General features: G+C 29.3%; 1 protein-coding gene across 1 annotated transcript; it reads right to left on the reverse strand.

Annotated features, from left to right (window-relative positions):
* Nucleotides 1–505: 505 nt before the first annotated feature.
* Nucleotides 506–10,535, reverse strand: LOC110634386 (receptor-like protein 7). Its single transcript, XM_058138419.1, has 6 exons — nucleotides 10,172–10,535; nucleotides 9,014–9,139; nucleotides 7,890–8,031; nucleotides 7,598–7,690; nucleotides 7,306–7,366; nucleotides 506–3,361 (listed from the first exon to the last, which is right to left on the reverse strand). Exons 1-6 carry the CDS (start codon nucleotides 10,533–10,535, stop codon nucleotides 506–508), a joined length of 3,642 nt encoding a protein of 1,213 aa, XP_057994402.1.
* Nucleotides 10,536–14,641: the final 4,106 nt, after the last annotated feature.

Below are 14,641 nucleotides of genomic sequence, written 5' to 3' on the forward strand. Positions count from 1 at the left end.
ATTCTTTGAGCCCGCTGTGGATTTTGTCAAGAGAATGAAAGTAATAAGTCCCAAAAAATCATCTTTCTTATCTCATGTTGTTTTTTTTTTCTCCTTATTTTGCAAGTTTATATTTTTTAATATAAATTCTCATTTAGATTTTCTTGTTAAAATGTCTATAAGCTTGTTAACATTACTATCTTCTTATTGAATAAGTTTTCTTTTGTAAGCACCTCAGCGTGCTTCTTACAGTTGCGTTGACACTGTTCATTAATTGCTAATTCAGCAGTAGGCCTAATCTCCTTGTCAGCTTTTCATGTTCTCATTCCCAGAACAGAATAATAGTGAAAGTTGAAGAGCTCAATGGAATTTTAATGTCATCAAATGATGGCATGTTGATATTATGCTTCCAGAAAAGTGTAAATACGAAAACCATCGAAGCACTGACAGATTACAATACTAAAGCAGCAGCACAGAATAAGGTAAAACAACGAAAAGGAAACATTTTGAAAATCATCTTCTCAGATCAGATCCTGTTATTGTGTCCTCTTATTTCCAAGCGTCTTTTCTTCTGCCTCACTCTGAATGTCTTCATCAACCACTCTTTCTTCCTCTCAAAAGCAATGTGACCCATCAATCCTCCCATCATGAACCCAAATGCAAATCCTGCCGCAATTATCCCCCATGTGAAACGAAATGCAGTGTCCGAGCCTTCATCTTCTTGGGAGGTTAAATATGGTGGCTGGTTTCCACCACATTCCTTTGACAGAGGTTGTCCGCAAAGCCCAGAATTCCCCTCGAATGAATTGTTTTCGAAGGTACTGAATTGGTTCCCTTGTGGTATTGGACCTGCGAGACGATTATATGATACATTCAAGAATGCCAGAAAAGTGAGTTGTGTCAGCTGTTTAGGTATCTCTCCTGAGAGCTTGTTTCCAGAAAGGTCTAAAGATTCGATCGACGTCATTTCTCCCAGCTCTGGTGGGATTTTACCAGTAAGATCATTGTTGGAAAGATTTAGCAGGAGAAGTGCTTTCAAAGTCCCAATGACTGGAGGAATGTCACCTTCAAATTTGTTGCTTGAGAGATCAACGGCTGTAAAGAACTCGAGAATTTTTGTATATTCTGTCAATATGCCTTTGTTTGACACTGTCACTGAATGATCATATGAGTCTGACCACGTCAAATTCAATGAACCTCTCCATGTAAAGGAATGTACTTTGAAACCTGTATTTGACTGCAAATAGGCCAACTGATCTGAACCCAAATCTTTCATGGCAACCCAATTCTCAAATTGTTGAGATGGTAACTTCCCTGTAAAACTATTGAAGGAAAGATCAATGATATGCAATTTAGGGAAGTCAATTTGGGTTTGTTCAGGTTTTCCTATTGCACCATAGAACCTATTTGATCGCAAAATGAGAACCCTTAACTCTGGCAGAGTGCCTAACCAGGACGGAAAGGTATCATGTATCATATTGTCTCCGAGATCAAGAGTCTCTAGCCTGGTACAATTGGCCAATGATCTTGGTATTTGCCCCTCCATCTGATTCTGGCTAAAATCAACTAATGTCAGTTGACATTCCTTGGTGTATGTTGGAGGGATGGCGCCACCAAGGCTATTGTTCCGTAGATTTAGTATTAATAAAGAATTGCCTAAGTAGCCTAAGCACTGCGGAAGCAGGCCACTCAGATTATTATTGGACAAATCAAGGACTGAAAGAGAAGTTAAATTGCAGATCATTTCTGAAATTTCCCCTGTCAATTGATTGTTTGAAAAATTATAATAAACCATAGAAGGTGGTGGAATTGGTAGTGGACCTTGCAGATTGTTAGATGAAAGGTACAGAACCATAAGACTAGCCCAGGGAAGAAGTGCTGGAGGTTCCTCAAAACCTGTTAGAAAGTTGGAGCTCAGTTCTAAAGACCAAAGAGTTTCCTTACTTACATTCAGCATCCATTTAGGTATCTTACCATGAATGTTGTTGCCAGAAAGGACTAAAAACCCCAGTTGATCTTGGCCACGCAAAAAGTCTGGGAATTCAGTCAAGTTGCAGGAACCTAGTCCTAAAATGTTTAACTGTGGAACAGTGGCATTGGTATTAGGATTAAAAATTACTGACAAGCTGTTATCTGTTAACTGGAGGTCCCAGAGGGATTTCATGTTTAGAAACATGTCAAATTTTAGAGTGCCACTAAAGGAATTAGATACTAGTTCAAAAATTTGAAGATTGGTGAGCCAAGAAACTGACTCTGGGACAGGACCATACATGTTATTCTCTGAAAGTGCCAATACTGTTAATTGGGTAAGGTTCCCTAGCCAAGATGGAAATCGACCTGTTAGTTGATTTGTACGAATGCGTATTGCAGAAAGCCGACTCAGGTTCTGAAATGAGGCTGGGATGTTTCCATATAAATTGGTTTGGTCTAAATCCAAATAAGAGAGTTTGGTTAGTTTATCAAGCCAAGAAAAGGTCCAACTGCTCATGTTATTAAACGCAAGTGAGAGGTAAGTTAGCTGAGTAAGGTTTGCTAGTGAAGACGGAACTAGACCCGAAAACTGGCAATTACTTGCGTCCAGATGATGCAATGACTTAAGGCTATCAATTGAATATGGTAGATTACCAGAAAAGCTGGTGTTCCCCACAAAAAGCAATTCAAGAAGGCTGCTTTGGTTAAATTCTGGCAAATATCCTGTGAGAAAAGGATTAGAGTTTATGTTGAGAAGTTGAAGATTAGGCAGCTGGAAAATTCCTGTAGGAAAGTCTCCATAGAGGCCACAATCTTCAAGAACTAGAGATGTCAAGGAAGAAAAGTTCGCCAGGGAATGAGGAATGGTAGAAGATATGTCAACTTCACCTAAATGAAGTTGCTTCAAGTTAGTTAACATGTCAACTAGACTTCCCAGGTCTGGATTTCGGAGCTGCAATACATTTCCTGAGAGATCAAGTGACTCTAATTTTGACAGCTTCAAGATTTCTTGTGGAATTTGACCAGAAAAGGCAGAGAGAGAAAGATTGAGCTGATTCAACCCAGAAAAGTTACCAAATTCAGGAGGAATCATGGACTGATTGAAGTCATTATCAGCAAGATTGAGACTATGAAGATGAACAAGGCGGAAGAGGCTGCAACTGGAATTGATTGAACCATGAAGCCAGCTACTGCTTAGGTCAAGGTTAATCACATAACCAGTGGCCTGATCGCATTCAACGCCTTCCCATAAGCAACAGTCACTACCATTAGTGTTCCATGCTTTCACCTTTGGATGTGCATTTGGACCAGAAGAAACAGAACTGTCAAGGATGAGGCTTTCCTTGAATTGCAACAAGGCGGAGCTCTCATCACCATGACACTGGCTGTTTAGAAGAAGCAGCAGCAGCAACTACAAGATCGAAAGAAAAGAGTAGAAGGATCAAGTGTATGAACATGAAGAGATCCAAAGATGGCTCCATGATGTTTTCTAGTACTATTTTTATATGCTCTTCGTTGTGGTTTGGAAATGAAGCAATGCAGGTGCAGCTTTTATAGACAAAAATTCCCAGGTCTGTTGGAAGATCAAGTCTAATGAATGAAATGGTGGACCAACAATTGAGGTGGCTTAGCTACTTCTTGTTATATTATATTATATTATTACAACTATGATACAATCATTTTTTTATTATCTATAAATATTAAAAAATATATATATATTATTTTTATAATAGAAACTTATAAACTTCTAATTTTTTTTAGTGAATAATTCTAATTTTTTAAGCTACACCCAAATAAAGTATGTATGGTTAAATATAAAAAAATCCAATTTTTTTTAAATTAAATATTTTTTAGAATTAAAAAAATTACACAAAGCCCCAAAATTGGGAAATTGCAAAATATCTAAAATAAATTTTAAATTGTGTAATTATTAGAAGAACCCCCACTTAATAAATGAACTAACGCATTAATGGATTCTATTTGCTAATAAATAAAAATAAAAATTTAATACTTTAATAGTAAATACCAACTGACATAAAACAACTTGCAAGAAAATAATCACAAATATGATTTATCTATGTATATAAAATCGTGATCATTATTTTTAATATTAAATAGATAACAATATTAAATTAGTACGATTAAATTTTTAATATTTATTATCGTAACTCAAAATAAACTTTTAAAAATCAGTCATTCATCGGATATGATTTGAATTTGCTTGAAATATGAACAACTGAAGCCCAAGACAGTCCAAGCTCGAAATGATTTAACCTTGTCGAAATCTCTAAAATAATCTCTTTTAAAAAAAAAATCATTTTTTAAATTTTATTATTTTTATTAAAATTAAAAACATATATTTATGTATATAATATATATATATATTATTAATTTTATATTATAATTAAATAAAAAAATTATTTTAATATAAAATATTATTTTGAAAAACGACTTCACAGAAATCACTTTCAACATATAAGTTATTTTTCATAAAATAGATAGAGGCTTAAGTATTCAATTCTTTACCAGCCATTCCCGAGGTATGTGTCATTACTATCAAAAACCAGCCACTTCATTCAAATTTTAGAAATTAAGAGCTTGATAATTCATGGGTAACATATAGGGGAGAGCAATTTTTGGTTTAAATTGAAAAATCGAATCGAATCATGTCAATTCAGTGTAATCGGTTTGATTTTAAAATTTAATTGGTTCGATTTAATTTATAATTTTTGATAATTTCAGTTAATCGGTTCAGTTATTTTATAAAAAATAAAAAAAAAAATTGAACTGAACTGAAATTATTAATATATATATATATATATATCAAGGAAATCAAAGAAAATTGAACCGAACCCTAAGATTTAGGTTTGATTAGTTTAAAACCGAATCGAATTCAATTGAAAATCAAATGCTCAATTTATAAATTTCAGTTTGATCGATTTAAAACCGAACCAAACCGATATTTATCGGTTTGATTCGGTTCGATTTTTTCTTATTAATCAGTTTGGTTTGATTTTTAAAATTTTTTATTTTCGATTTTCGATTTTATCAGTTCAGTTCGGTTCAGAACCAAACCGACCGTTTGCACACTCCCAGTGACATCTAAATATATGAGGTTCTAAATTCAAATATTAATTAAAGTCAAATTAAAGTTTTAATCAATTAATGTTATATTTCTCACTTTTATTATAAGAATTATTAAAAAAAAAAATTATCTTTTGTTATATAAATAAATAATAATTATTATTATTCAATTTTATATTTATTTTAAATTAAAAATTAAAAAAAATCCTAATTATAAAACATTCTCTTTTTAATTAGATATTAAAGTGCATAATTTTTTTAATATTTATAATTAAAAATATTTTCGAATTAAATTTCACACTAAAATTAAATAACTTTCTCAAACGATCTTATTTAAAAAATATATATTTATACATACACGCATGCATTATAATTAATTCAATTGTTAAAATTTTTTGGTAAAAGTTAACAATATTTCAAATTGATGTAGATTATTTAAATGTTAATACTAATTGATCAAGTACTTTAATTATTTATATAAAAATATATTTAATAATCATTAATTCTCAATATTTTTCAACAAATTAGACTTCATCGATTTCAATTTTGAGATATCAATATTATATTTTTGATATTTTTTAGTAATATTTTATTACCGTCTTTAAGAAAACAAAGCTTTTAAATTTATAAATTGTAATAAAATTAAATCTTAATTGATAAAAAATAAATACTTTAGACTAATATGTTGAGTTTGATTAAAATTTTATGATAACAAAAATAGTTATCATGACTTCGATTTTATAACTTAGATTCTGTTTGATTCAATTCTATAGTAAATTTTATTTAATTTATAAAAAAAAATTTCGTGATAAAATTTATTTATAAATAAATTTCTTTATTTAGTATAATTTATATTAAATATAAAATTTATTTCAAATTAAATGAATTTTGTGTTTTGAATAAATAAAATAATATATAATAAGATGATAATTTTATCACTTGAGATATATATGATTTTAAATTTTAAAATTTATTTATAAATTCTATCAATTTTGATGAAATTTAATTTAGTTATAATAAATTTCATGGAGTTAATTATTAAAAATGTCAAACGAATTTCATTTAAACCAAATACTAAAATTTTAGATTTATAAATAAATTTTATAAAATTTTATAAAATTTATTTATACAAAATACTATCTTAGTGTTCGTTTGTCATTAAAATTAAAGAGTCAAAATTATTTTTTTAAATATATATCATTTAAAATATTGTTAAAAAATAATTTTAAAAAATATATATTTTATAATTTTTATTGCTTTTAAACATATTTAATTCAAGTCCACCAGTGAAAGACATCGAAACGTTTGCTTACTCTATTTGAAAAGTGAAAAACCTATAATTATTTGGTTACTTGCAATTGCCACCAAACTGATAGAAAATTGATACCGAATCAACAATAAGATTAAATAAAAAATAGTAAATAATAATAATATAAAATCAAGAGAAAAATGATTAGAGTAGCCTGTGAATTTGTGGATTGAAGCACGCTGATTTCTGGCAATACCCTTTGAGAAGAAACGGCCCGTCTACACCGAGTAATCAATCAACCACGTCCCTCTCGCAAGATACTTCAATCCATTGGAGCTCTTGTGTGCAGCTAAGACATCTCCGAACTGATTATTCTCAATGCTCAAAATTTATTAGTCGATATATCCAAAATATCTTCCTTCGATAGAGTAAAAAAAACACTGGAATATGTAATAAATAAATAAATATAGAACGAATATATAACAATCAATTCGTGGGAGATAGAAGAAAACAAGATTAAAAGTCAGATGGGATTGAGTGAAGAGTATGCGATGATAATGGGTGGCGACAATGGGTGGCTCATGAACCAGAAAAAATATATATTTTTCAATGAGTAAAAATCCCTAGTTTTAATCAACTAATCAGAGATAAAAAAAAATAATTAGTTTCCAAAAAATAGGGAATAAACTTTACTGGGTCAAAAAGAATTTTTTAATCATCATATTTTTTTTAATTTAAATTTTTAAATCAAAAATCCAACATTCCCCCAAATGATTTAAAATTTAATTAATTCTAAACATATAATACTGTGTAATAGGCGTAGGTACCTTCAGGGTTTGAACCTACACTTAGTGTTAGTGAGTTTTAAAAAATACAGTAAAATAAATATTTTGAACTAATCCTTTTTGAATCAAATTAAAATTTATCACACACACAGTATGAGAAATCATCTAGGTTCTATTAGTGTAGTGCTTTATGGTCATGCACATGTATCTATTTCATGAGTGTCTTTAGAAAATTACCTGAATTTTCACAGTGGTGACCCCACCACCACACTCACTAGGTGAACCCTCCAAGAGCAATCTGTGATCATTACCTCGCAAAAAATATGCCATTGGGTTCATTCAGAATTTAATTCTTCTTATACATCACAGTAGAGAGCACTACACCATAGGAATGTAACTCGGAATTTTTCCGCAATAATAAAAATATATTATGCTCTCCCTCGTTACCATACAGTTTCGTTTTTACCCATTGAACTTTATTCATAAGATCACCATACCTCTAAAGACAGGTGTCCACTGTGGCAACTACTTTATAGGCTTCAATCCCATTCCCCTCAATGTTTGAAGAATTTGTTGGCATGCCAGTCCTTTAGTGAGCAAATCCGCAACATTACTTTCAGACCTGACAAAGTCCAAAGAAATCACACCATGTGAAATCAAATGACGTATAGTTTTATGTCTAACCATTAGGTGCCTCCTTTTTTTGATTAAAATTTTTACTTTTAGCTCTAGTTATAGGAGCTTGACTATCACAATGTATTGAAATTGAAGGTAAATGTTTAACAATGAAAGGCAAGTCATTCATAAAATTCTGAAGCCACTCTGCTTCAGTACTAGCAGCATCTAGAGCCATTAATTCTACTTTCATAGTAGAGCAAGAAATAATTGTTTGTTTTGTAGACTTCCATGAGACTGCACCACCGCTAATGGTAAAAACATAACCACTAGTTGATTTAGTTTCTTCTGAATCAAAAATCCAATTAGCATCACTATAACTTTCCATTACAGCAGGAAAACCACAATAATGAATAGCATAATCGATTGTTCCTTTAAGATATTTAAATACTCTTTCCAATGTATGCCAATGTAAAGAGTCTGAGTTATGAGTATGTCTACCTAATCTACCAACTGCATATGCAATATCAGGCCTGGTATGATTAGCTAAATGCAATAATGCTCCTATTATTTGAGACTATTTATATTGTGAAACACTTTCTCCAGTATTTTTTTTCAATTTAACTGCTGGATCAAAAGGACTAGATACAAGTGACGCATTAGCATAATCAAACATTTTCAATATTTTTTTAATATAGTGAGATTGAGTTAAAGCAATGTTATTAACATTTCTCAATGATTTAATACCTAAAATTACATCAACTTGATCTAGATCCTTCATATCAAAATTACTAGATAAAAAATATTTGGTTGTATTGATAACATGGATATTACTACCAAAAATTAAAATATTATCCACATACAAGCAAAGAATAACATAAGCATCACCAAATTTCTTACAGTAAACACATTTATCAACAATATTAATATTAAAACCATCAGATAACATAACCTTGTCAAATTTTCCATGCCACAGTTTAGGGGCTTGTTTCAAACAACACAAGAATTTTACGAGCTTACACACTTTTCTCTTTTATCCTGGTACTACAAAACCTTCTGGTTGATCCATGTAAATTTTTTCTTCTAATTCACCATTTAAAAAAGCTGTCTTCATATCCATTTGATGAATATCTAGCTTATGGATAGAAGCTAAAGCAATCAAAAGCCTAATAGTAGTAATATTAAAAATAGGTGCATAAGTATCAAAGAAATCTACTCTTTCTTCTTGTTTAAAACCTTTAGCAAGTAACCTAGCTTTAAATTTTTCTATGGAACCATCAATCCTTAATTTTTTTTCTAAAAACCCATTTACACCTAATTATTTTGCAACCAGGTGAAAGATCATATAAAACCCAAGTTTTATTAGAAGTAAGAGAATCCATCTCGCCCTTAATTGCTTCTTTCCAAAATGGAGCATCAACAGAAATCATAGCATCATTATATGTTTTAGGTTCATCTTCAAGCAAGAAGGTGAAAAAATCAGTATCAAAAACTTTAGTTTTTCTACTTCTCTTACTTCTTCTAGGTTCATATAAACTCACCTTATTATGATTAGAACTAGAAGGACCCTCATTAACAGGTCTAGATAACACATTTTTCATAGGAAATATATTTTTAAAGAAACATGCATCTTTGGATTCCATAATAATATTATTAGAAATTTCAGGAATATCAAAATGTAATACTAGAAAACGATATGAATTATTATTCAAATAATATCCAACAAAAGCACAATCAATAGTTTTAGAACCTATTTTTCTTTTCTTAGTAATAGGAATATTAACCTTAGCAAAACACCCCCACACTTTGAAATATTTCAAAGAGGGTTTTTTATTATTCCATAATTTATATAGTGTTTTACTATAATTTTTATAAGGAATTCTATTTAAAATAAGACATGCAAAATATAAAGTCTCACCCCATAAATTATTAGGTAAACCAGAACTAAGCAACATAGCATTAACCATATCCATTAAGGTTCTATGTTTTCTTTCTGCTATTCCATTAGATTAAGGTGAGTATGGAACAGTAACTTGAAGAATAATACTATGTAGTTCACAAAAATCATTCATTTCATTAGAAGAATACTCACCACCTCTATCAGAACGTAAAATTTTTATTTTTCTTTCTAATTAATTTTCAACTTCTGCTTTATAAACTTTAAATTTATCAAATAATTTACTTTTAGAATTAATTAAATACACATAGCAAAATTTGAAAAAACCATCAATAAATGTAATAAAATATCTCTTGCAATCACGGGTCAAAACATTATTACTATTACAAACATCACTATGAATCAATTCGAACAAGCATGTTTCCCTTTTCACAGATTTTTAAGGTTTCCTGGTGGGTTGTTTTGCTTGAACACAAATTTGACATTTATTCTTTTTATTAATTTCATATTTTGGAATTAAATCCAAACACATCATTCTTTTCATAGTATCAAAATTTACATGCCCAAGTCTACCATGCCAAAAAGTATCACATTCAATATTAATAACAGAAGCAAAAGAAACTGCATTAATAGAAGAAGGCATTACATTCAACTTATAAAGTCCATCAACCAAATAACCTTTACCAATAAAATTACTATGTTTACTAATAACAACTTCATTGGAACCAAGAACAAAATAACCTTTACCAATAAAATTACCATGTTTACTAATAACAACTTTATTAGAACCAAGAACAAGTCTAAAATCATGTTGATCTAACAAAGATGCACTAATTAAATTTTTCCTAATAGAATGAACATGAAAGACTCCATCTAATACAAGAAAATTTTCAAAAGACAATTCCAGTTTTATTTGGCCTTCTCCTAAGACTTGAGCCTCACTCTCATTCCCCATTCTCACAGATCTTTTGCCTGATACCTGATATGAACCAAAACAATTTCTATTAGCACACACATGAACATTAGCCTCAGAGTCTATCTACTACTCATTTGAAATAATTATACTAGACTCTAGATTTGAGACAAAGTACCTATGAGATGGGGATTGGGAGCTATCTCCAATGGTCACTACATTAGCTTATGGTTTTTGACTAGAAGGTGCCTTATTGTGTCGAACATGACGCTTGAAGCAATTTTTAGCAACATGATTAGTCTTTGCACAAACCTAACATTCTACACCATTTTCTGATTAAAATTGTTACCTTTTATTTTATTGTTGTTGTTCCCATTAAAATTCTTTTGGATGCAACCTTCTTAAAACTCTTAGATTTTGGTTTGTGAAAATTTTCAACATGTGCCTTGGCTTGAAATTCAATTTTTTTTTTGTTTTGGGGTTGTGCAAGACGATGCCTATCTTCAATTCTTAAAAAGACAAGCAATTCATCAAAAGAGAAATTTTCAGGTTTTTGTTTCAAACTTCTAGCAAAATCGGACCATGAAGGTGGTAATTTTTTAATAAGAGATGTAACCAAAATAGAATCATCAATTGAAACATCTTTTATTTTCATGTAATAATGTTTTCAAAATCATGAATTTGTTCAGAAACATTTTTTCCATCAACCATTTGAAATCAAGCCATTTTTCAATTGAACATATTTTCAAACCTTTTTTTTCAATGCCATACTACAATTCAATAGCAGTTTTGGCATAACAGAAAATACGATAAATATTATCAGACAAGGCACTTAAGATTATTTCATGACATAAAATATCTTTATCAGTTAAATCATCCTCAGCAGTAGTAGACTGACTAGTGGATGAAACAACTGCAACAGTTTTCTTAGTGGGTAAAAAAGACTCTCTATCCTTAAATCCAGTCAAAATCACAGAAAACAGTCATAATTCAGTAAGTCAAAATTTCATTTATTGTTGCCAACAAAGGAAATTTTGTCCATTTTCTGGTTTGCTAAACAAAAATTCCAACACATTCATTTCAATAATCAAGCACGAATTTTTCTCTCAAAGATTGATAGAAAATTGATACCAAATCAACAATTAGATTAAATAAAAAATAGCAAATATGGACCACAAACAAATAAATAAAATTCAAATGATAATAATAGAAAATCAAGAGAAAAATGATTAGAGTAGCATGTGAATTTGTGGATTGAAACACGCAGATTTCTGGCACTATCCCTTTAAGAGGAAACGGCCTGTCTGCACCGAGTAATCAATCAACCACGTCCCTCTCACAATATACTGCAATCCGTTGGTGCTCTTGTGTGCAGTTAAGAGTTCCCCGAACAGATTATTCTCAATACTCAAAATTTATTGATCGATATACCCAAAATATCAGAAAGAAAAAATTGCTTCCTTCAGTAGAGTAAAAAAAATGCTAAAGGATATAATAAATAAATAAATATAGAACGAATATACAACGATTAATTCGTGGGAGATAGAATAAAACAATATTAAAAGTCAAATGGGATTTAGTGGAGAGTATGCGACAATGATGGGTGGAGCATGGACTGAAAAAATATATAATTTTTAATAAATTTTTAGTTTTAACCCATTAATTAGAGATATTAGACTATTAATTTTTAGAAGTAGCAAACAAATAACGTTAAAGAATAATTAATTTCTAAAAAATAGAAAACAAACTTTATTGGGTTAAAAAGAATTTTTTAATCACCATATTTTTTTTTAATTTAAAATTTTAAATAAAAAATGGACATAACTACTTTGTCAATGATTCAATTAGACTGTGAGAACCGTAGCCGCCAAGAGTCTGTGCTGTTGTTGTCAACCACCCAAAAAAGTTTAGATTTTGCTTTCAATTATTGCATATAAAATTCACTTAATTATCATGATATCGTGTTTAAACTGTAAAATTTTATATTCTAACAATAATTAAATTCTAATTAATTTAAAAACTATTAAATATAAAAATATCATAACATATTTTCTACTAATAGAGTTTAATTGTTATAATATTCACTCAAATAATTTGTAAACCTAATTAAATATTTATATTTAAATATGTTTATTTATATATCATAAAAGTTAAAAAAATAAATATTTTTTCTAAAATATATAAAAATTAAAACCCCAATTCAATAATTGAATTCCAACTTACTCAAATTTATTCAAGCTTTAATTCAATATAAATTAAAAAATTAGCCTTATTTTTTTATCAATAATAATAATAATAAAGTCAAGTCGGGTTAACCTTAATATCTTGAATATTATATCAGTTGAAATTCATATTAAAAAAAATAATAAATTTGGGTGTTAAATTTTTTTAATAAAATATTATCAAATTAAAATTAAATACAAAATTCAATGACCACAACCAAGTGCAATGGAAAGCAGATCAAGGTAGCGTCAGCTGAATCTTTGGTGGGTGTTGACAATCAAATTTCTTAAAAAATATGAATCAAGTCCTCAATCGCCATTACCCATTCTAGAAAAGTCAGGATCAGTTTTTTTTTTTTTTTTTTTTTCTATTGGAAACAGAATTCAACTGAAATAATCTGACTAAATTGAGTCGTTTAATTAAAATTTTCATTTTAATTTTATTGACTTATAGTCATAATTAAAAGCGTTAAATTAAATTTAAAATTAAGAAAAATAAAATAAACTTTTTTCTGACATTAGTTCTTATCTTAAAATATGTTAATCTGTATTTTTTTTTTCAGTATTCTCTTGAATCTCTTCTTTTGCGTGATTAACGGTGAGAGTATTTTTTATATTTTTCTCTCTTTTAATGAAGTTATTATATATTTTTATTATTAAAAAATTATATAATTAAAGAGTAAAATATATAATTTATCTATTAACTAATTTACATGCTTTGTCAATAGTCTCATATTTTTTAAATTATTTTGTTTATGTAAAAATATAATATATTAATTTATATTTGAAATATTTTTTATATAATTATTATCATAAAAAGTTAAGTCTAAATTCGTATATAATACTTCAAACTGTTGAGAAAAATTAAAATTTTTTATAAATTTGCCAAATTTCATAATTTTTTTATTAATTTTAATTAATTTTAAATTTTAATGTTTATTTTAGTCGAATTTGAGATTTGAAATGTTTATATGAAGAATAAGATAGATAAAATATTATTATTTTTAAATAATATTATTGACATAGCCTAAAATTTAATAATAAAATATAAACGTTTTTTATTTTATGTAATTACACAAATTGTGTAATTAACAATGTCTTTGCTCTGCTGGTAGAATTGCAGCCCTTAATAAGGCTGCAGCGCTTCATAAGGCTGCAGCAAATGGGCATCTTGATGTTGTGGAGTATCTCATCAGCCAAGGAGTGGTAATGCATCTATCTCACAATTATGTTATTCGTGCAATCACTTTCAGACTTTAGCTTAGCATTGGCTAATAATTTATTCGTTGGTGTTTTTCCCCTTTCATTTGCATAAATTGTTCATTGTTATAGCGTTGCAAAAACCAGTTGCCAAGGTCAACATATGTGATATATGTGTGGTTTGGGCACTTCAATGGTCGTTTGTGTTGGGCACGGTCTCAGAATGAGTCCATTAAGGCATTAAAAAAGCTGGGTGGAGTAGGTGACAGGCCTATAATGTCAGTGCCAATCGGGGCTGCATAATTAATATAGCAGATCTTAAGAAAACCACCTACTTTAAATTCATATCATTAATCAAATATTTCGAACTGAGACCTTGTCTCAAATCTTGCATTTGGACAGGCCATTTTGGAGAAGTAAACCAGCACTTTGTATTGACAGGAAGTTATTTTATTTTCTTTTCTTTGCTGGACATCATTTTCTTCTAGTCTTGTGTTCGTGATTCAAATTCATAAATCTCAATTTTGGGGTTAAAGCAAAATCATCCTTTTGGATACTAGAATTTTCTATGGGACTAAAGAGGGAAAATAAAGGGCTAGCCAAAGGTGAACATGCATATAATAGAATGGGCATGGTTTTAAATGTTAGAATAACAGCTCATTCCTTTTAAATAATGGGATTGGATGGATTGACCACATAAATTGTAATATATTTTGACTTCAATCT

The sequence above is a fragment of the Hevea brasiliensis genome, chromosome 16 (assembly GCF_030052815.1).
Source record: "Hevea brasiliensis isolate MT/VB/25A 57/8 chromosome 16, ASM3005281v1, whole genome shotgun sequence".
Classification (NCBI taxonomy): Eukaryota; Viridiplantae; Streptophyta; class Magnoliopsida; order Malpighiales; family Euphorbiaceae; genus Hevea; species Hevea brasiliensis.